This window comes from Dryobates pubescens, chromosome 12, assembly GCF_014839835.1.
Source record: "Dryobates pubescens isolate bDryPub1 chromosome 12, bDryPub1.pri, whole genome shotgun sequence".
In the NCBI taxonomy this organism is placed as follows: Eukaryota; Metazoa; Chordata; class Aves; order Piciformes; family Picidae; genus Dryobates; species Dryobates pubescens.
In genome coordinates, this window is record NC_071623.1 from 21,982,320 (window position 1) to 22,007,148 (window position 24,829).

General features: G+C 37.7%; 1 protein-coding gene across 4 annotated transcripts in view; it reads right to left on the bottom strand.

The window, feature by feature from the left end:
- The window catches only part of ITSN1 (intersectin 1), a 129,320-nt gene that overhangs the window by 94,620 nt on the left and 9,871 nt on the right, over positions 1-24,829 (bottom strand). For all 4 annotated transcript variants that reach the window (XM_054165822.1, XM_054165821.1, XM_054165820.1 and 1 more), the window contains exons 2-3: positions 5,385-5,444; positions 648-740 (exon numbers count right to left, since the gene is read on the bottom strand). In XM_054165822.1, the coding sequence (XP_054021797.1) occupies positions 648-740; positions 5,385-5,412 (121 nt within the window). In that variant the 5' untranslated portion in view covers positions 5,413-5,444. The remainder of the gene's footprint in view (positions 1-647; positions 741-5,384; positions 5,445-24,829) is intronic.

Below are 24,829 nucleotides of genomic sequence, written 5' to 3' on the forward strand. Positions count from 1 at the left end.
AACAGTCTCCCCTCATTTTTCTTGAGCACGGTGGTATAGGATAACCTTTCAGGCAGTTTAGGTTAGTTGACCCTGCTGTGTTCCCTAACTTTTTGCCCACAGCAGGCTTACTCATTGCAGGGTTCAAAGTGAGAAACAGTGAAAGCCTTGAGGCTTTGCAAGCACTGTTCAGCCATAGCCAAAACACAGCACCATCCAGCATGCTATGAAGAAAGTTAACTTCATCTCAGACAGACTCAGTACAGTGAATTACTTTACTAAGCAAATTAAAAGCACCATAAAAATTACCAGGCATCAGGGTGATTCCATGCCCTGAATTTTAACTCTACAGTTTGTTAGTATCATCTGGCTCCATGCTACAAAATTGTTTTATAGAGCCACAGTTACAAATAATTTTAATTCTACCTCCTGAAAAGTCGAGTGGCATAAACCAGGTATATAGCTGGTGAGTATCAGAAAAATATCAGAAAACGACAGAACACATGGAGCTGATGGACCAAAGCATATTAAAAATGGGATATAAAGTAAGAAAGATCTGTTAAATTGTTTTCTTATGCCCAAAGATCTCCAATGCAACTCTGTACACATTTAGGCTCATTTGTTAATATTTAATTAAATGAAATTAGAAATTAAAACTATTTAATTACCAGTAATAAATCCAGATGTTGGTTTCAGACTATGGAACTGCTGATCGTGTTTAGCTCTCTCCTCCACAGTAATAGCCCAGATATCCAGGTTGCCTAGCTCAAAAGAAATGGAGGAATAAAGTTAAGAACCATTATACAAAATCCACATTATTTTTATTTCTGGGTGCAATTATATTGTACTGGACTTCTGAAAACTACATGCACACAGAAGCTCTTCATCCAAAGTCTATAGCTGAAAGCTCCAAGAATCCTTAAATAGCTAATTAGTACTTAAGAACTTACCACAAGTAAATGTTACCAAATTAAGATGACTGCTGAGCACTGATTCACTTACCTGGCTCATACAAAAATTTAGGTTACATCCAGGCTACTCTAAGTGTAATCAAACTTATACATAGGCTATTAAAAGACAACATCAGCATATCCAGAGGATATAATGCAGAAAGTTTGTAACACTAGATATTTAGAGAATGGAAGACTATTTGACTTCCAGGGTACATACAGTTGAAATGTAAGTTCTTTAAGCAGAAAAGGTTCCTCAAATAATCAGTGGTGCACTATGAGGGTTTGCACTATAGTAAGGGTAGAACTCTCCTAATGTGTCTAGGAAAACTATGATTTAACCAGATAATAAAGATCTTTCCTAGGCAGCAATAGCACAGGACAGCATGTTCCTTATTCCTCTGAGAAAGAGAAAGCTGAGTAAGAATGTTTTACAGACCCAGATTCTTCACACCATATTCATAAATTGGAGGTTAATAGTTAGTTTACACTGAGATTTAATACCCTTCTATAGTGCCATGCCTCCACTATGCTTTCTCCAGTTCTACCTCCATTTCTGCAGCATTTCCTTTCCTCTTTCTCCTCATGCAGACATTTCACTTTCCTCCTTGAGATTGTTCTCAGAGCAAACACAGTTCAGCTTCCACCTGAGATATCCGGTGAACTCTCTAACACTGTTTTAGGTTTGTCTCAAATTTTCTAACAAACAAAAAGAATTATTTCAGTATCTGTAGAGGTTCATTGTGCTGATGCACCTTCCTGTAACTCCTGCTGTGTAAGACTGTAATGATATGAAGGCATCCAAGTTAATTGAATCACTGTCTTACTGAAGTCATATTAAGAGATAAAATACAGACTTGCAGAAAGAGAAAGAGGAGATCTAGCATTCGCTCTGTCTCGGCACTAAGTTCTCAGAGATCAAATTTCATGTAATAAAGTCCACAAATATTTACAGCAAGTATTTCAGGCTGTTTGCAGGCTGAGGAAGAATCAAAAAGTCAGCAGTTACAAAGAACATGGGAATTTCCTGCCTCCTGAATTTTTGCTGTTTGTAATTTACTGTCATGTGGCAAAATACTTTGGAGAGGAAACAAAATAGACAAGGGGAACAAAAACATTCCTTTAGGTGGTAGATTTCATTAATGGAAGAAATGCTAGATTCTTGGTAAACAATTATCCTCTCAGTTTCAGGTAAGCAATGCATTTCTAGAAGTAGAAAGACTAATAATATATCATTCAAAGAAAGGACATTTTAAGATTAGTCCAAAAATCCTCGAATTTTGGAGATTTTGCTCATAGAAGCGCAACAAACAGAGTTCACAGCTGTGCTCCCTGGGGGGTAAAATAGGACTCTATTTTGGATATTAATATTCCAAAACACAATACTTCAGGTAAGCAAGTATCTCCCTTACCTTGTCAAGAGGAAATGAATGATGTTGATTAAGACTTGATTATCAATATGCTGACTAAGCCAGGTAGAAGCAGATGAACACCTCCCTATATTGGAAACAGGACCTATGATCCTAAGGCTGGATGTGATAGCTTACACAACATGGGAGAATTTCTTGACTACAGTGTCAAGGGAACTAAAAAAGTTAATAATAACTTTTCAAAATACAACAAACAAGTATGAATTTGCAATTATTCACTAGCTTGCTATCTCTCAATCCATTCCAGATAAACACCCAACAGAAAGCCCCAAATCTCTAAAGACAGAGCAGCAAAAAACCCTTGGCTCTTACTATCCTTCTGCAAAGGCAACGATAAAACCCAGAACTCATATGCCATGAGGTAACTAAAAATGTATTCTATTAACTGTTTTAAGCCAAAATTTGTTGATTTATTCTCTGGAGACCCTGTAACTAGAATAAATGACTATCAATATTTACTCTTACAGAGATTAGGTTGCTTCTGAAACAGTACATCACCTTCATGTGATACGAACATCAAAAAAGCCACTGTCAAACCAAGCAAGCCTGGTAGCCTCTTTGGTCAGTCAAATATGAACGGCATCTCTGGCATTGCCTCATTTCCATCTTTTGTTATTTGAGGATAGAATAAGACCTATGGGAGGGCATGAAGCATAATCTTACCCAACACCAAGTCACCTTTCATGGCTTCAGATTTGGATAGAAAGGAAGCAGACACCAAACCACGAAACTGACTCATAAGCAAACTATTCTTGAATGCAGCTGCAAGCCCTCTAACCATTATTTCTTTAATATGGCTTAGCAATCACTTCATCTGCAAAAGTGAAGCAGTGGGCTTTCATATATGAAATAGGTATTTCTTTCTCCCTGACAAAACAGAAGGTTGAGAATACCACATTCTTCCAGTAACTACAGAAGTCCTACTCTATTTATTTTTCTTTAATTAGTTATCCTCAAAATAAGTAGCACTCTGGAATACCAACAAGTCACTCCCATTCAAATGTTATTTACCATGCTCTTTCCATACCCACTTCCCGAGCTGATTTGAAAGTCTTTGAAAAGAAAATAAGTGATATAAATCCAAAAATATCATTATTGGTGTTTACAAGCAGAGAGATAGAGATACTGTACATTTGGACCGAGGGGTCACCCAAAATGGAGGTTGCATAAACCTTCTCCTCTGAATCCTGTTTGGTGACTACAAGTAACAAAAATTGTTGCATTCTTGAAAGGATGATAAACATTGGCATTAAAAGATTTTCCTTACACTATTTTTCTCTTGCAATAGTCTTAGACTTTTGCTGTCATTCTTCTAAGAGGAAGTATGATGCTACTAGATAGACTTGGTTCAAGTATGAATATCATAACTCTCACACTGCATTACAAATTAAAGATACTCATTAGCCACATGGTCATTTCAACTTGTTCTTTGTAGAGGAGTCAGATAAGAAAAGTTGTTTGAGAAGAAATAGCGAATTCCTTCCTTCCTAAAGCTATGTACTAGTTAGCAGGATCCTGGAGAACAGATGCAAGATCAAATGGTTATATATAAACTGAATAAAGAAAGCTGCTACCCATGTGTATTGCAATGAGAACACTCTCAAGATGGCAGAGGAGAATGCTTTGAAGACAAGATTTCCATTAAGAATTTATGTACATGTTTAAATATGGGAGCATGCAAAGCACAGCTCTAACTCTGAACAAAAAGCAATACTGAACACGCAGATTTCATTCACATCATGACTTCTCTTAGACTGTGAAAATCACAGTGAAAGGAAGCTATTCACAACTTTTTACACAACCCAAAAGGGTATCACAGTATCCTACATGAAATTGTCTACTGAGCTTATTTGATCAAAGCTTTTGGTAGCTAGTTTCACTCCCAAACTCAGAACGCCTGGCATCAAATAAGAGTTATTTCCAGGTGGCTGGACTTAAAGATGACTGAGGCAATGAACAGTAGTTTCTAACTACATATGCTCCAGCTACCATGTGCAAAGAGATGCTGCTTCTATTGTGCTTCATGGACTATTTCAGACTCACAGAGACTGCATCCAACCAAATTTGTTTAACAAGAACTGGGATTCTCTAATGTGCATGTTCCCTTAAGTCTCCCTCTGAAACACTAACACTAGGTACAAATGTAGTTCCTAGATATCTCTGTTCCTAAAAAACTAGACTTATATATATATTTTTATATACATATGTATACACACACTTTTTTGTGCGTGTGTGCATGTATACTTATGTGTATATATGTATACAGAAACTTACATATACAGACAAGAATCATACCTGTATTGACAGAGGAAAAAAAATCTAAACTGTAGCAACATTTAAGTGGAACAAAACTAGTTACTATGTCTCAGCATTGAAATTTACCTTTGTAATATTTCTTCAGATCAGTTGCACTGCTGGGGTCAAAAATGTATTTGATGTGTATAATGAAAAGCAATGTCTCTAACTGCACTACCAGGGCACTTCCTGGATCTTTCAAAAAGATTGAAGCTCCGCATGCTACCTATACCTCCCCCTGTTACAAATGGAGAGCTAAAAAATGCAGCACCCTTTTTGTAATCTAAGCACAGGTTATAAGATAATAAGGCAAATAAATTTTAAGTGATGCATCCAAAGGCATCTGCTCTACTTTTTAGCAATTAAACAAAAATCCAAGAGTCCTTTAAAAAACAAACAAACAAACAAACAAAAAAGCCTAGCCACAAAACCTAGCCTAGTGCAGAATAAGGCTATGCCCTATTGCCAGTGGCTGAGTGGCCTGGATCTGCCCTACTGTAATGAATCAATGCACACAAAAAAATGGGATACAGCACAGCTTCTCTGTTTGTCTATTCTGGGATGTCTTGGCAAAATTTCATGTGTGTTCTCTAACGGGTCTGCAAAAACATCACAAATCAGATAAACTATCATCTCAGACAGATACCCAATCCTATACACATCCATACAGAACATTTTTTGAAAGCTTTTGCATATAAGAATAGTTCAGAATCCGCTATAAACAACTTACCCCCAAAAGGTGTTGGAAACTGAGCCATGGTTCTGTCACTTTTAGCTTGTTAATAGATTCCTGAAAAAGAATGAAAAACAACCCAGTTACGGTATCTTCTGTTTTCAATATACTAGTACAGCAAAAACAATGGCAGTGAAGAAGTAGGCTCTTATAAATAGAAGAACTGTTACTTACAAGAGGACTAAATGTTTCATTTTTTGCACCAGCCTGTGCATCCATGAGCGCATTTTCGTATTAACAAGCAGCTACATTTCAGTTTTGTTTCAAGAATGTCCTCCAAAAACAATCTTGGTTTAAAAATAATCAGTGATGTAGTAAAGCACAGAGTCGGCCACAACAGACAAGAGCTCAGTGTCACTGCTCAAGGCCGCACTACTTGTAGAGCTCAGCTCCTACTTCAGAAATTGGCTCTATTTCCAACTGTTGAAAATACACAACATCATCAGCGATCTGTTATTGCTGACAGCAAAAGTCATGAAATGCATACTCCTGCTTAGAGTTCTTTTGTTTTAAACCAAGTATATTAAAAAATTCAACTAGATTTCAAGACTACTTTACCCTCCAACTAGCCCACAAATGAACAAAGTGCTAAAGGCGACACCACAAGCTAAAACATGTTATTTGGTGGGAGATACTCCTAAGTTCCACTTGCTTTTCAAATAAAAGCAATCTACAGTCTAGAAATTTAATCTTTAAAGAAAAAAGGAAAAACATTTTTCTTACTCCACACAAAGACTGACGTTAACTGACTGAGCCAAGAGGACAATAGCTAGCAACAGAGCCACAAAACAATGAGAAAGCAGCCTCTTGTCCTACTAGATTCCACTCATGTTTTCCAGGCAACAGGAGAAAAGCAAAAGGAAAGAGAATCAGAAGGAGAATAATTTAGACTGCTTGAACAGCAGCAGAAATTTATCAATATCAGTAAGAAAAGGCATTAACTTGCATCAACAATTTCCTTTTGTCTGAATTTCTTGCTTGCTCCCCTCCCCATCCCCCCTTTTGCACTTCTCACATACTCTTTTGGCATCCATCTTGGGAACCCACTATATATACACTCCACAGATGTCACTGCAGAGAAACCCACTGCACTTTTGTAAGCCAGACTCCCCATCAGCTGTAATTTAGAGAACCATGAGAAAAACACCCAGATTTTTTTTTGTCTCATAATTTGGCAGAGCAACCATGCGTGGTACATGACTCAGAAAGCTTTTTCCAAATGCCAGGTATCAGAGTTGATGCTAATTTCATGCAGAGCAAGCATTATATCCAAAGTTTAAAATCACATGCATACTGACACGGTGTTTATAGAATAAGCTATCTTCATAGCATGGTTCTTTCAAAAGCATTCTAAAGTGCTAGAAGATCAGTACTAAAATCTTTGCTTCTGTTTTCTTATTGTAGTCTGTTGCAGGCAATACTATTAAACTGCAAGCAAACCTAGAGGGTGGGGCAGGAAAAAAAAAATTGAGTCTTAGAGCACAGGCAGTGTGTAAAAAAAGTAACATGAGAGAAGCCAGCAGAGGCCAGTTTCTCTTTCTACCTCAGTTTCCTAGAGTATATGGAATGGGAAAAGTGCTCGGGGAAGTAATGAGAGGACAACAGAGATTTAAAAAGGAGTACTAGAAGATGGGTTGGAGAGAGCTGGTTGTGGTGTTTGCTTTGTTTGTTGCTTTGAGGGTAATTTTGCAAGCTGAGAAAAATTAGATATTGTAAATACTGGGACAAAAGAGTGCATAAAAAGACTGAAGTGTTTAGCCACTTAAGGGAAAATACTCCACCACAGATTACTAGTATTCCAAAGGAACTGATAGTTTATTTCTCCTTTACCTTGAACACATCAAATAGAGGGGAGAGAGTGCCAAAGAAAACATAAAACCAATAGCAAGAGCTTCTGGAGAGGAAGAACTGGGGGAGGGTAAACAGATTAAATAGTGATGAATAAAATGGAGAAAAGGAGCAGAAAGCTATGTTTAAGCTTGATACACTAAAAACCAAAATAAAACATACTGCAGACAAGATATACAATAGGAAGCAAACAGAGGGAGAGAAAGATCAACACACTTCAGTAAGGGCATAATTTATGGTTGCCATTTATTGCCAATGCAACACAACTTCATAACCAGAGGTTTCATTTTCCATGCCTGAGTTGACATCAACAGCCCTAACTCTTCAGGAATTAAGCTTTGCAACTTTGGGCAGTATTCTAACAGCTCAGAGATTGCTAGATACAAAAATGAGGGTTAAGAGAGATTGGGAATTTCCCAGCATTCCTATACTGACTTTGTAGGGTTTTTTGTTTAAATATCAAAGAGCTGGAGAACCTACCCTGTGAGGAAAAACTGAAGGAGTTAGGTGTTTTTTCCTTAGAGAAGGGAAGGAGACTCATCACATTAATCCAGTACTCAAAGGGTGGCTACGAAGAGGACAGAGTTTTTCTCTTCATAAGGAGCCGAATGGAGAAGACAATGGGGACAAGTATAAGAAAAAAAATTTCACAGAGAACAACCCATCACAAGAACAGTCTCCCCAGGGATATGGCAGAGTCCTCATCACCGAAGGTTTGAGGATGTGTGGCCAATGTGATTGGTCAGGGTGCTAGATAATCTCATCTAGTCTCCCTCTCCCACCTCTTGGACCAGAATGTCTTTTGAAGTCCATTCTGACCTGTGTACTGTTCTATGATTCTACTTTTTGGGTTAGAGATCTCCTTGATGGCATCCGGGTATTATTTATCTAAAAAACTATATGGTACAGGCATCTATTATAAATTTATCTTACATTTGTAAATTATTCTAAATATAAATACAAACACATTTCAATTTAAAAGAGTGACAAGTTACAGATCTGCATTCTGTACTCTACTCTCTTGGTTCCACAACAGCACTAACTCTCCTACCTTCCTTGTTCCTCCCAACGACCCCAACAGGAAAGAATGCATGGTGGGACAAAAGGAAAATTATGCAGGAACCAACTGACCAGAAAGCTGACAAAGAAAAAAAAGATTGGGTAACTCAATCAATCTCTGTTATTTCTAACTACTGATATTCATATTTGTAGAAACTAAAGTATGTCAGCAGTTTTTTGAACTCCAACAAATTCAAATGACCTTGACCAATGAATTTGGAAATTATTCAAGCAGGAAAAAGAAGAGACAATACGGGTAACCACAACAGCACTGTCAGTCAATCATTTGCATTGTTTGCCTAGAAAGCCAGCCCAAAACTCTTATCATAAGCAAAATTATTCTAGTAATGAACAGCAATGAACTGTTAAATAACAGTCCATCAAATCATTTATTTTGCACAGGAATAAGACAATGCAATAGATATTTGATACTGCTTTTAAAAAGAAAAATAGAGAACATTGAGCTAGTCATTTTTGCTTGTCTACAGAAAAGATTAAGCCACCACCACACTAAGATTTAACAAACAGATCCAATATTAAATACTTCCTTCTAGCAGACATCAGTCTATAAACAACAGAGAGATATATGTCTAATGTACATGCATTACAAACCACTAAACACTACGATGATTCACGACTTCTGTACTTCCCACCTCACCAGAAACGACTCACACACCGGCTTTCAAATTCATTGTCTGGTACTCACATCCAGTATGTTGCACACTCTCTCCCCACAGAGTTCTGTGCAGCACCAGAATGTGTTTTTGTTCTCAGGTCAGAGAAACCAGAGTATCAAACAAATGATGTTCCAGTAGATCAATAACTTGCAAATGCACACAAGATCCATTATACACATCTGCTCTCATTCTTTTCTGCTCAGGATTATTACACTACGTTATTATGAGCAGGCAGAAAGGATACTGGTTGTGAGCGTTGTTACAGTTCCACTCAACATCTACCATGTTCAGGGATTTTACCTCTCTGTCTCATGGGAAATAGAAAGCACAATAAAGTCTGGGAGTGAACATTTCCAGCAAGGAAGACAGGGAAAGAGGAGAGTGCTATTCCTCAAAAATCACAAAGTTGATAAGACTAGATCAGCACACATTTTTCAGCCTGAGAAGCAATGGCATTTCCCAGAGGTAAGGAGATGGGCAATAACTAGAGGTAGGTTCTCAGTACTGATTATCTTCCACTGTGGCAATCCTACTGGAGTAATCCTACCTGGAGTACTGTGTCCAGGACTGGGGCACCCCACAGAAGAAAGCAGGAGCAGGTCCAGAAGAGGGCCACAAAGATGATCAGCGGGCTGGAGCACCTCTACTATGAAGACAGGCTGAGAGACCTTACAGCTACATTTCAATGTCTGAAAGGGACCTACAGGAAGGCTGGGGAAGGACTGTTTTTTTAGAAGGGCTTGCAGCAATAGGATGAGGGGCAATGGTTTTAAACTGAAGCAGGATAGATTTAGGTTGCACATAAGGAGGCAGTTCTTTACAATGAAGTGGCAAAATACCGGAACAGCTTGCCCAGGGATGTGGTTGAGGCCCATCTCTGGAGACATTCAAGATCAGACTTGATGTGGCCCTGGGCAGCATGATCTAGTTGGAGGTGTCCCTACTCACTACTGTGGGGGTGGACAAGATGACCTTTGGAGGTCTTTTTCAACCCAATGCAATATGTGACTCTCCAAATACAGTGATTTGTCATGGACTTTAGAGCACGAAGAGGCTTTCCCCATGCCCGAATACGGTGAATGATGAGATCTCATACTGACTCACAGATGTAAAATGGGAAACAAACATCAGGATCAAGGCATTCAGACAGGCATAGTTTCTATATACTGTACAATTAGAACTTCCACAATCTACACAATTTTTATATACATAGTGTCAAAACCCATACTTAAGACACATAAGATAGTTTTAAAGAAACATTTGCTTACACTCAGCTCTGAGCAAGGGAGACAAGGAAATGCCAGACATCTCAGCTGTTCATGCTCCCTCCTCATACTACTACAGATAAATCCAGAAACATTTTATTTGCTATCCCTCACACCAAATAATTTCTTCTCATAAACAAATATTCCATACAGCAGTAGTATTCTTTTATAAGTACAAAAAGTACTCTTTTAACATTCTGCTCCTTCATAAAGGAGGGTTTTCTAGACAAAGGTTGTTCATATGAATATAAAATTGAAACAAAAAAAGGTGTATTTTTGTTTTCCTTAAAATGCAGATCAGCATTTCTATTTCTATTACTAAACAAACATCCACTAAGTAATTTGGGCATACAGTTCAAGGAGTAATTCCTGAGGCAACTTATCAGTCACCTTCCTCCTCCTACAGGAAAAAAAAGAAGCAAATGCAACCAGATAATACCCTCATCCTTCTCAAGAATTCCAAATTATGATTAAATATCCCCAAGCAGGATGTCATGTGAGAGTATCACAGATTAACAACAATTTGGGTTTTTTTTCCTGTGTTACATGGGAAAGCCTTTAAACATATCAATAAGAGAGTTTAATCAAAACCTGGTAATTTTAGACAGATGCTTGAAAACAAAACTAGTTTGGGACATTCACCTAAGTTTGATTGTTGCTCTTTGGAAATCAGACCATTAATGCAGTTTACCAGTTTTAGTCAAAATTTTCAGAGTTTCTGCTCTTTACAGGAATGACCTCTAACTGTAAAAACCTTCACAAATGTTAAGTTCTACTGTGTCTTGTACTTTTTGCCAAGCACCCAAATGCCATTAACAAAAAGTTAGTCACCATTGCGAATACTGTGGCAATGACCAAACTGCTAAAAGGTCACATCACTATTCATGGTAACAATCTTCTGCTAAGGGGAAAGGAAGAAAAATCACTATAAATGCATCAAGAAAACAACAGGCATAGTAGCAAGGCACTCTTTTATCCACTACAAGTCAGAAAATGCCTCAAGAGTCTAAAGAAAAAAAAACAAGAACTCTTTACTTTCTGAAAATAGGAAAAATGAAGGCATTTATCAGCCACTATGGTGGAAGGCCCAACTAATAACAAAAATGGTTTTTCTCTGTACAACAAATTTGCAAGCAGTTAAGGACACTGTTTTGTTGGTTTTTTTTCCATGGCACAGTCACTTTACCTTGTTCAGTCCTGTAAGCTTTAAAGGAAAGCTGCAGAAAAACCCTCCACAACTCTTTCCACAGGAACTTATCAGGTTTTTGTCCGTTCTTGATGAAATACTGTGTAAGGAACAGTTCCAAAACACATTCTATTACTTCAAGACCTTAGGGTGAAAGTTCCAGAGGACAGTTGTGAAGAACATTCAGGTTGACAACAGACCTATACTGCTCAAAATTCTTGGACTAGCTTAAGATCCAAACAGACTTTTCTGCCATCTAGATTAACAGCTGGTTTGCAGTTTCCCACAATTTGCCTTTCATTAAAACAGTACTATGTTTTCCAGGCTACATTAACTCATACATTTCTGGGTGAAGGTATTGCTACTTTCTTTAGCTGACAGTTAAATATTAATAATAATAATTAATTTAACCTGATCAAGGTGCTCAAAATTTATCTTTATCAAACAGACAAGATTATTAATTCAGTGAGTTTTGAGATTAATTCCTTGAAAACATGTTCCTCCTCTTCTTCTAATACATGAGAAGCAACTAGATAACTAGTTATTGGCATTAATATCCTCCCTTCTGAAGCAAAAGAGAATTACAATCTCCCTTTCAATGCTGGGGAAATTCTGGCAAGAAAGCATTCTAATTCACTGTAGAAGTTAATAGCATAACTTGGAACAGAAACCTAATTCAGCCTGATCATGAACCACGAGCACATGTTTTGCACATGGGTCACCAAAAGCAGAAACTAAACGCTGAGGCTGGAAATTATAAGTAGAAGAACTAGAGATCTTCCAGTGTGATTACATTCTGCGTCTTCATCCATGCTAAGAAAGGTGGCTGATGACTGTGAATTACCAGCAGTACTCAAAGAGCTCCCAAGCACTACAGTTAAAATATTTCAGGACTGTACAGCCTACATAACCAAAATGAAACGCTTTCCCTTAAGGAGTTGCCAATTTAATCAAATGGAATTGACATTAGGAGAAAAGCAAGCAAAGGGTGCAGTGAGGAGATCATTCTGTTGTATAGTCTAGCTAGCAGAATTTGAATATCTGTTTTTAATCTTGTACATACTTGGGCTGCTTTTAATCGTGACAGCATTTCACCAAGGAATTCCAGTACTGAGAGAACTGTGACTGAGTTACAGTATATTTTTAAAAAGATGGCTGGCTTTCATTTAAAAAGATTTAATGTGATGATGTGGTGGTTTTAGGCTATGCCTTTAAAATTTAGTAACAGAAAAGTACAAAAATATAAACAAATCACTATTGGGTGTAAAAAGGAAAACAAAAGATTATTCCAAACAAATTCATTGAATAAATATCTGGGATAAGATGAGCTCTACCATAATAATTGTTTTTCTTTTTTCTTCTGATCTCTGGCTGTTTTGTTTTGCTCAGGGGAGATATCCTGCTTATTGGCTGGCTTTGGCTAAGTCTAACTTCTCCACTCCTTTCTCCTGTCCCTTTCATACAGGGGGGTGAGGGGAAGGCAGGCAGGGAGAAGCTTGTAGCTTCCCCTGGTCCTTGGCCAGGGGGGTCCTTTTGCTGTTTATGAATTGTAAATAACTGTATAATATTGTAAATACTGTGTATTTTGTATGTATTCATTGCATTCCATCATAGAGTGTAGATTTTGCTTGTAAATACAGCTTCATTTGCTTCTAACTGAGTTGGTCTGGCAAAGTTAATGCTGTGGGGGAGAAACTTCAACTCACCGCAGATGAAAAATCCACTGCATCACTTAACTGTTTCTAAAACCCATACTAAAATAAGTATCTTATTTTCATTTAAATATTTATTGCCTTCTGAACCACCAGACCTTTTGAAGTATGAATTCTTATTTTTCAGAATGAACTTCTAGTACTTTCATAGAACTCACAAGGGGGAATGGTTTTAAGCTGAAGGAGAGTAGGTGTAGACTTGATCTTAGAAAGAAGTTCTTCAGAACGACGGTGGTGAGACTCTGGAACAGGCTGCCTGGAGTAGCTGTGGAAGCTCCCTCCTTAAAGATGTTTAAAGCCAGATTGAATGAGGCCTTGGCCAATACAGACTGGTTCAGAGGTGTCCCTGCACATGGCAGGGAGGCTGGAGTGGATCATCTCTGACGGCTCCTCCAGCCTGGGCCGTTCAATGATTCTATGATTTTTCTTCTTTTTTACTTAGAGGTGTAATAAGCTGCTTTTTTGTTTGTTTGTTTTTGTTTTGGGGGCTGGTTATTGGTTTGGTTTGTTTGTTAAAAAGTTTAATCAGCCAATTGCAGTTGGCTGACTTCCCTTTTAAAACAAGTTCTCAAAAAAACCCCAAAAACAACGAACTGAAACATAAACATTACAGCATTAGGAAAACATGCTACACCTACAAGATAGCTTTAACAGTAGCTTCACATTAACTTCAAGAATCATTCAGCAAGGAGGACAGGGAAAATCATATTACTGTTAAATATGAAAGTACTGTGTTCTCTTAGACCTTCAAAATCTATTTTGTTTTGCAAACATGAACTTAAGCAGTGATCTCAACTGCCAGTAAGTAATGTTTTGTAGTTATAATGAAAGCTAATAGAATCAAAGTAGATAGCAGAACCAGTTTACATTACATAAAATAAAGACAGTTGTACTTTATTTCAGAACTGTTAATTTGCCTGTTTCCATGGTTCAAGGATTACTAAACAATGGCACTTAGAAGATACACTTGGAACAAAAGAGAAATGTGGCCAAAGGCTGGAGTTCAGCCTTAGCCAAAGAAAAGCCAAGCCTGAGTGCTCTGTAGTACCTAAGGGCTAGTTTTATGTTATTTGTATATTAGTACATTAATTCTAACAGCATGATAGACCTGCCACACCTTTAATTCAGCCACCCATCACTTTTTTAACTCTAGCTTTTCAGAGTGGAGCACAGTTGTTGCAAAAGCCCAGTGCAGCACCGAATCATTACTGTTTCACCAAGTATTTTTTACCTTACCAAACTTCTAACCTCTCCAGTCCATGTAACAAATAGCCTTGTTTCTTCTTTTACTGCCTCAGCAACAAAGAGTGCAACTAGAGAATCCCATTACTACCTTTTTTTTTTTTTTCCTTTTTTTAAGATTAACTCTTTCCTTACTCCTACATTAACTAAAACAGCACAACTATTTCCACTCCCACTCGGGCCACCTCCTGCAGTGAGGTGGACTTTCTATATTACTTTTAAGCCAAGAATGTCATGTAAATATACCGAAGGGTAGCTGACAAATTTCTTCTTCCATTTTCCCAGAGTCCCACTACACATCTCTGCATGGACTCTCCCGTGTTTCACTACACTGGTGTAGCACTACACCAAGGTTCCCACCTTCTCAATGTAGCATTTTAATCTATAATTGCTACTTAAAACAGTTTAAACAGTTACATGGAGTGCAGGTGCAGGCAGTGTGGATTTGGAAGAGCAGCCCCTCTGAAGCTATCACCAACCCCCACAGGGCACAACTGAGCACCTCAGCCAAGATGGTAGCCCCTCAGGGAAAACATGGGTAAGAAAGGGCAAAACACTGCCTGGCAGTGAGGAAAAAAAGTGTTGAGAAACAGCCCTGCAAGCACCCACAGGAGAAGAGATCCTCCAGACACTCCATCAGGGATCCCCTGCAGCTCATGGAGACACTACAACAGAAAAGATACCTACACTGAGGCCTGTGGAGGACCCCAGGCCAAAGCAGGTTTATCCTGAAGGACTGTATTCTGGGGAGGGAGCCAGCACCAAAGCAGTGGAGGAGGAAAGCATGCAGGGAAGAAGCAAGAGAGAGGACCTGTAATGGACTGATCACATCCCCATTTCCCACTCCCCTGTGCTGCTTGGAGTATCAAGGAGATAGAGGAGTCAGAAGGGAGCAGTGTTGAGTCTGGGATAAAGGAGGGTTAAAGATATTTTAATTTGGTTTTGTTTCTTACTATCCAGACATATTTTAACTGGTGATAAATCCATTTTCCTCAAGTCTGTTTTGTCCATGACATTAATTGTTCTGAATTCTCCCTTATCTCAATCCATAAGCCTCCCCACCCCGACTATTCCCCACCCCATCTTCTCCTCTATCTTGTTGAGAAGGGACGTCAGTGAGCAGCTCTGTGGGCATCTGGCAGCCAACCAAGGTCAACCCATGACAACATACTAACTTATTTGAAGAAACCAGTATTCCATAGTAGATGATTCTGACCCTTCAGGAAATACTAGAGACTGCATAGGAAATGTTGTAGAATTAGAAAACCCATGAACAGACAAAACTGTTCTGACTTACAAATCATTTTTTTATTACATAAATAATTCAATTATGAGTGGACTGACTCACAGACAGGTTACCAGATTTTGGCTTCTGCTCTTCTGGCACACAAGAAGAACATGACACACTTAAGAGGACTTGGCCAAATTTCTCTATGATCCAATACAGTGAATAAATAACTAATGTCACATTGCAGTCAAGGAGACTTTGACAAATTGTTAAAAAAACAAACAAACAACAACAAAAACCCACAGTGCCTGTTCTACTTCAAGTAGGAAGCGTGTACAATAAGCAGTACCTGCTCTAATCGATACAACTCAGTAATCCTCTTCAGCCTCTCTGAAACTGAAGATCACCTAAAGGCAGGCACCTTCAGCAGAGTAGTTTGAGAAGTTTATTACTAAAACAATACATAAAATAGTTCCCAGGTGAATACTAAAGAACTATCTTAAGTGTAAAGCAGCTGGCATACTGCAAGGAGTTAGTTACTAAAGTTTCATGTCTTCTATAAAGCAGACCATTTTATTTAGAGCTTTGTGTGGATGGATACAGACCTCTTCACCATGAGTAGGATCACTGGTTCTCAGCCTTACAGAAAATTAAATACTTCTTTTAAAACCAACCCAGTTAAAGCAATGGTTATTTAGTTTGACAAACAAAAATACATTGGGGGGGGGGGAATAATTTCCAAAGACATATCTGATCTTACCTAAGCACAGTAGCATACTATTTAACACAAATATGCTTCCAACAGACAACAGAAAGGCAAAATAACCCTTTAAAAAGCAGATTTATTAGGAAAAAATGATGCAAATGTTGTATGAGCAGACAGTGAAACTTCCTTTACTATTTTTCACATAGTGATAAGGTCAGCCCCTTAAGGCATTTGTAAAATTAAGGTATTTCCTTAGTACAAGGAAGTTTGCTTATCTGACAGCTACCTATGGAGGACAAAGGATTCTCTTAAATGTTCATGAACGCAAAAGTTACATGAAGCTTAAAGAAGGAATTAAGTACCTCAAAGCTCAATTACTGGAGGCAATGCCTTCTATTTAAAATATGCTTAAGAATACACTAATGAACTGAAGTAAAAAGGGCTTAACTACATAAGGCTGAGTATATTGCAAATGAAGTTTTTCTTCCCCATTTCTTTTTTCCATCAGGCTGCTGCTTCCCCTCCAAAATACCTAAAAGAAATTCTCACAGAGGAGCAAAACCATTGCAGGTGTCCACAACACTAGGCAACTGAGGTATGCAAAAATGTTTTGCAAGATGAAATGGTAGACATATATAAAAATGGAAGTGTATTTCAAATGATACATTTTATTTCTATATTAAACCAAATTATTAAATTACTGCAAGTGCAAGTGAATGGCACAAAATTGTGTAAGGGCATGTCACAAGTTTCCTTTCCAGATAACATTTGTGCTTTCTGTTAGCTCCAAATAAGCACCTGAAGTTTCAATCCTTGATTAAAGACTCTTCAAATGTTAAGATAGATGGACAGAAATAATCCTGCTGAATATACCACCAGTGGTAGTAAGTTCGGAAAAAGCAAAGAAATTATAAAACCAGACACATAAAAAAGTAAGGCTTTCAATGTATTTCACTGGAGCTGAGGTGCATGTATTTACACAACAGACTCCTTCAAAGAACACATGCACTGAGGTCAAAATTCTCACTAAAAAAAGAGCTAGGTAGAAGTATGAGTTTATTGGAAGGACAGATTTCAGCTTTTAGTTATAACAAGATGGATGTTGCAAACACTATTCTGCAGCAGCACTTTCTAACTGCTGAGCAGTTGAGGGAGCAACAGGATCACTCAAACACAATGTCATCAAGTTCCAGGCTAGAAACGCACTGCATTTCTGACAAGAATTGGGATTCATTTCAAACCTATGCAAGACAGAACCAGAAAATGCACACAAAGTAACTATGAGGAAAAAAATTAGATACAGAAGACAGGATCTTTTTTTTTAATAAGATACATATATCAAGCAGTTATAAGAGATGTTCATTCTCACTATATAAATAATTATAGCTCGTAAGACAGCTTCTCTGAAGAATGCAAGATACAGGGAGAGTGTACCACATGCACAAGTATTTTACTTGCTTCATCTGCAAAGCAAGCTACTTTGTTATGGGTCTTCTGTAAATGACATCTATATGGTTAATAATACTAAAGACAGTCATTCTCTGTACTGAAATGCTTTAATACCTCACTCCAGGATAAAAATTCCTTTCCACAAAGAAGATAAGAACATTAACATTACTGTTAGTGCTAATGGTTTATTTACTGTAAGTCACAAAACTGCAGCATGGGAAGGTTTATTTACCATAGCTTACAAGTTTCTCCCCTGTGGGTACTTCAGAAGTCATCTGTTTTTCAGTACCTAATAATTAGGAAAATTTGTTACAAGTCACATTACAGTTTTGGTGTTGTCTTTGACTAGGAAAAAAAATCAAATTGCAAAACTGTAACACAATGCTCTGATTTCCCAACATAATAGATCTAAACCCCAAGTTTGATTTGTGCAGAAAATGAAGACAGCTATGAAAACAAGCTTTCTGAACTCTCTAACACCTCACACATTTTCAAGTTTTTCACATGTCAAATACTAATCAGTGCCCAACTACAGTTCTGCTGGTATGTTACAGTATGATCCTTATTCACTTAAGTTATGTGGTGGCAGCAGGTTGGTTACTATGAATAAACACTGAACTCTGTTTCCTCAGAAGACTTGTTTCCTCAGCAAAGACAGTCACAGAAAAAAAAAGTGAAGAGATGAAAATTACATGGGGAGCAGTAAAGAAAGGTCACAGAGAAGATGGCTAACAAAGAATGAAGCATGAGAAGTCTAATAAAGGCACAGGAAGGGGATGATGCTACAGCAGACTTTATAGTCCATCCACCTCATAGGTCAAATACAACGCAGTGTTTTCTTCCATCAAACTCCCACAGCTCTTACAGCACTCATGCAAAACCACAAAGATTAGTGTTTCACACTTCTGTGAAGAGACCAAATACACTCAGATGTTACATCCATAATGACACAACTGAAGTTCTGAATACAGAATTTTGTTTTAGGATCTTACTTGCCTAGAGATTAATATATTTCTTTTTAACAGCAGTCAACAGGATTCTAAGACCCCTCCTTTTTAGTCTTCCCTCACAACACAAGCCTGGAATGAGGTTCTTGTAGGACACAGATGTTGAAGAAGAGAAAGACATCAGACATCTTATTAAATGCGTAAACTTTTAATTCCTACAGAAGTCATTAGTGCTACAGCTCACCCAGACAGTTTTCTCTTGATATGTTTGTTGTCATGGGCTTACTTTGGTTCACTGAAAGTCAGTGTCTATCGAGACAAAGCCATGACATGCAGAGATGCCACCTCCAGTATCAGTTTCAAGAGTTACCAAGTGAAATTCTGGGACCACAACAAGAAATTTACATATCTTCACTTAAATAAGAATTTGTTCCTCAAAATCTAATTCTATAAAAGGGGGGGGGGGGGGGGAGGAGAATCACTCTAAAACAAAACACACAAACAAAAAATGGAATCTGTAGTGTTTAAGTTACATCATTTTAAAGCCTATGGAGCGGTTTACCTCCTCTCCATTTCTAACCTTGCTATTAATAACAACATAAAAGCAATTGCAGAATATTATTTCCCATGCTTTGTTAAGAATTACAGCTCAGTTTGTGTATTTTCAGCATATTTTTCTTATGGTTTTAAGATTGACAGGATGAAAGACATAACACTGATAGCAAATGATACACTGATATGTCCAGTCCTTACGCTTAACCTCAATACAGCCCCTTCTTCCTTTATATGCTGAATTCAAGTCCAGGATCAAGCATGCAGCCAAAGCTCAGGAAGATTCTGAAATAAACAGCTCACATAAAAATGTAGTAAAACTGGGGAAAACCAAAACTTTTTATTGCATATAACAGAAGGAATATTACATTGTTACATGTATGCTACCATAATATTTCAGTTAATTTAGTTCTCCTGATGCAAAAGATCTTTCTTTGTTTCTTACTTGTAGCAGTGGTAATCTTTCTCAGTTTTAAAAAAGTGGCAGGTTTATGTTTGGGTTTTGTTTGGTTTGGGTATTTTTTTACCAGTTTTGGTCTTATCTTAAAATGGGACTTGACACTGTTTTTCCCCCCTAGTTTAAGTGACTGTAATCTACTAATCTAATTCATTCTCCTAAACCACTCAGGTTTTCAGCATGGAGAAGACAGTATCCATGGGAGATAACGAACTCAGCTGTAACTACTTACAAATTCAAAACAGTGCCCTAATAAAACTTAGAATAGTAAGCATACTAATACAGCCATAAAATACTATTTCTAGGTACCAAAAAATGGCTTGGAGAAAATGGAACTCCTTTTTATTGGAAGGAAACCACCCCATTTCAATAACAGGATCATATCTGCAGGTCATGAGTCAGGTTGATGTGCGTGTGTACATATAGATATACAGGCATGCACACACTTTTTCCCCCCACATACACAAGCAAATAGCAGAGATCTGCAGTTTAAGATTATAAATTACATTTATTTTCCATTACAAATTTCTTCATGCAAGAATGATAGATAAGAAAATTTTGTGCAACTTGCATCATAGGAGGAATAAAAGTTTGCACAACTTGTAGCTCACATGTGCCGTAGTGTATTAAAACAGACTCACAGAGTACTAGGAGTTGGAAAGTACTTTGAAAGATCATCTAGCCCAACCTCCCTGCCAGGGCAGGATCCCCTAGACCAGGTCACACAGCAATGTGTCCAGACCAGTTTTTAATGTCTCCACAGGAGACTCCACAACCTCTCTGGGCAGCCCATTCCTGCGTTTTGTCACACTCACAGTGAAAAAGTTTTCCCTTATGTTCACATGAAACCTCCTATGCTCTATCTTGCACCCATTGCCCCTTGTCCTATCATTGTCCTATCGAAAACTAACAGTCAAAATAATTACAGTCCCTATTTATTCAATCTATTGCTGAAGCTACTGCAACTATTAATGTACTTTCACCCTTGAATCAGGCTTACCTTATTTCTCACCCAGGCTTGTTAAAAATAGGGGCAAGTTTACCTCAAAAATTGAGTCTTGTGACTCCAAATGAAGATTTTCTGCAGGAGAGATCATCAGAAGAGGGCTGGGGACAGCTGTGAAGGAAGCTTGAAATAGCAGAGGCTAGCATAATTGGCAGTACATTCAGCAATAATTTTTCAGCTCACACTAGCTGGCTTCAGTACAACACAGCATACTCTAAGAGATGGCAACTCACAAGATTTTAAAAATAAACTGTGGATTCTAAAAATACATTTCTGATTATTTACCTTTGGAATTAAGACCCAAAAAAGAAAATTGGCATTATAGTGTAGCATTCACTCCTTTACCAATCATTACAGCTAATGATACCTTCTAAAATGGCAAGCAAGATTTTGTTGTAGTCACCTGTCTGTAGGAGAAACGTAAGCTAAAGATACTTTACACTAAAAATAAAGCTGTCATTATTTCAACCACTCACAAACCCATATACTCCAGTGCTTACAATCAAACCTACATCACACACAAAAAGTCTCAAAAGCTCAGTCTAATTCCAAACTCTCCTGAAAAATACACATGGCATTTACTAACAGTTGAAACGAAAAAAAAAACAACCAACCAAAAAAACCCCCACAAACCTCAACACCCCACTAAAGCTTGCTGGAGAGTAGAGCAGGCTACTTGTAGGGGCAAAAACCCTAAACTTTTGCATCAAAATTAACTTGTCTCCCTTCAGGGAAACAAAAAGGACATCCAAACAATGAATATATATCTAAGAACCAGCAGAGGCTCTAAATACAAGTACGATACATAACATTCTCTACCAGGTATGTTTGGTTCCAAAACTGCGAACAAGTTCTCTGGCACAGTAAATTATAAGATGTGTGGAACACAGCAAGCGTAAGATCATTATTTTTGTCTGGAAACCAAGTGACAATAACTAATTTTCATAAAGTACTAGCTTCTATTGCTTTTAAAGCTTCCCGAGCAGCACTAACATAAATCTCATACATAAGCCAAATCAACTTTCCTTTCTCATATAAATGAGCAATAAAGTACTCAAAGACATGCAATTATATGAACATGCCTCACTTCTCAGCTGCTTAAACACTGCTGCTCACAGTTCCAGAATGCAAGTACTCCTTTAAATGCACAGGTGTTTCAGCATGACTTTTAATCAGGAAACTTCAAATTATGTAAGAAAAAATGCCAGTTCACATGCTTAGCGTAAAAAAGCAGCAGAAAGTAATCCTCAACACAGCCTGCCAGCAAGCATTGCCAAAAGATGCACTGACATTCTTGACTGAATAGGCCATTTACTCACACACTTCTTTTATTTTTTCCCTTTTATTTTTAATTCTCCAATAAACAGTGTCCATGACAACCGACTCCAGCTACAGTTCTACTACATGGCAACATTTCATGTTCTTACTTTCAGACATGCTGAAAGATTTCACTAATTATTTTGACTAACAGTTCTCATAATGCTAAATACATTATGACAATTGAGAGAATAACATAAGTAGCTGGAATATACATTTGTCTATGGCACATATAATCACTGCATATACAGATGAGAATTTGAATGCTTGAGTAGGGAGAAAGAAAAAAAATCCTGCACCTCCAGTTCCTTGGAGAAAGAATTTTGAATTAGGCCCAGCAGAAAAATCAGCATCTTCCAACTCTGTAAGCATTACTTCAGCCTTTTAAAAAGTTCCTGTTGGTTTAACAGCCTAAAAATGAGGTCTTACAGAGACCTCCAGAAATCTAATTGCCAGCAGCCGCTACACTGTCAAAGCATGCAGCATTAAAATTCTCAGAGAACTGAAGGTACCATTTGGAAGAATCAAGTTGAAGTAGAGGCAAAGAAACTGGGTTACAGTGCAAACACTGAAGACCAGCAAAAGAATTTAATACCTCAGGACAACGTGTACTATTTACTTGTCAGGAAATACTAGGAAGAAACCTACTGTCTAACAACAACGCAAGAGAGAGGTGAACTTTCCTGGAACACAGATTGGGATGTCAGAGCTAAAGCTAGAAATGACAGCTGGTGGCCCACATCACTCTACACAGAGTAGTAAGTTTTCTGTTTTATTCACCTGTCCCCTTATATTAACCTGCTTCAGAATCTGAGTAGACTTCCATGGGTCTTTCTGGGACATGAATTTCATTGCTAACAATTAAGAAAGCTATCATACTGCTTCTAAACTAAAACATTGGTAATATTAAGAGAGATCGAAACATACCTGCCTGAACATGCAAACAACATACAGGCTTTAGAACAATCCACATAGCTTACACCAAAACTTTGAGGAAGGCCATCTCAAAAAAAAAAATTCTGGAGTGTGTGAACCACCCTGAACATAGCCTACCTTTTGGACAGATTTATTTTTGAATCATAAAAATATTTATTTCTTAATAAAAAGAAAATAAATAAATGTCATGATTACATAGACAAATCTGTAAGATTTTATCATCTAGGACTGCACATGAACTGCCTGGGAAAGATTCTCTCTGTGACAGGACAATTGATCTGCTTTGGAAAACAGCAATTTCAGAGTATCAAGCCCCAGCAACATGCCTAAATCATCTGTGAATTAAACACTATAAAGAAAAAAATGAAGCACAGACAAAACAAAACAAAACCCAAATAAAACACACACAGACACCCCTACCCTCCCCCCCCCCCAAAAAAAACACCACCAAAACACACCACCAAAACCAAACAAACAGAAAAAGAAACAACCAACCACCTACCCAACAACAAAATCCAAAAAGCTTGTGGGCATCATAGTTATTCCAAGTAGTATCTAATTGTTGCAAGAGAGATCTAATTTTGTAATGGGGGTCCATGCAGCTTTAAGTGTGGCAGACCTATATGAGAAATTCAGTTAAACTTCATTTTTTAAATGCCTGTCTCTAGATAGGCATACCAACTGAGCAGAAACCACAAAGATGCAAGAAAAGTGAGCCATAGTATCAAAATGCTGCAGCCTCGCCAAAAATATGAGTACCCACTCGCAGTGCCAGAGGTCAAAGCACCCACCACCAACAGCACTGCTCATACAAGCCACTGAAAACAGTAATAAAGAAGTCCTACAAAGAGGGATTAAACCAGCATCATCCCAAGAGAGAAAGAGCTTAACATCTTTTCAGTTACCTTGCCAATAACCTCCCCACTGTATCCAGCCCACTAAACATTAAAATCTGAAAGAGATAATGACTCTGTAGCAACCAGCTGTTGAGAGTTTTCAAACAGAATTAACTGAATACAACTGCCAAATATTTCCCAACAAAGTCAGTCTATGCCTAGTGGGAAGAGAAAAGCATGTTCACAGCTATGATTCAGGACACAGTTTAAATCTGTGGTTGTTAAAGAACTAGCCTTTTTTTTTTTTTTTTTTTTTTTTTTTTTTAATTTTAAATCAGATAATCAGGAACAGGTAAATAGAAAGACACATAAGATGTAGGCATGCAAGTTGGAAGTATTCTGCAAGGACAAACACATCACTCAAGAAGCCTCTCCTCTGGCGTGGCACTTCCACAAGAGTATTTTCCTCACACTCTTTACTCTCAACACATCAGCAACAGGCCAACTTTACTAATACTTCTGTGTTGCCTGTAAGAGTCTATCAGGGAATCTTCTGGAGATTTAATAGTTACATGAAGGTGTGAGCTCCACAGTAGCAGCTGCACACATATGTAATTGGGTTTTGTAAGCTCTCAAAATAAAGCAGTAATTTTATTGCCTCTGTGTTTAGATGAAACAACTCCTGCTTTAAATCTGCTGATGTACGTATCTATAGAACAGTTCTGCAAGACTATTAGCTAAAGCATTTCTCTCAGCAAAACAAGAGTGAGACACCGTGAGGATTCAAGAGCATGGTTTCCTTTGGCTCATATCCAACACAAAGGAAACCTCTAGGTAATTTGCAAAATTAAGAAAAATCAAGCTTCATACTAGGTTTATATACATTGTCCTAAGCTGAATCCTCAGAAGATGTATTTTAGAAATCTATACATCAAAAGAAAGGTGGAAGCCACCTAAATCAGTAATCTGTGTTTCCTTTTATCGCAATAAGGCTTTGTTTCTATTTAAGTCTTCATAGA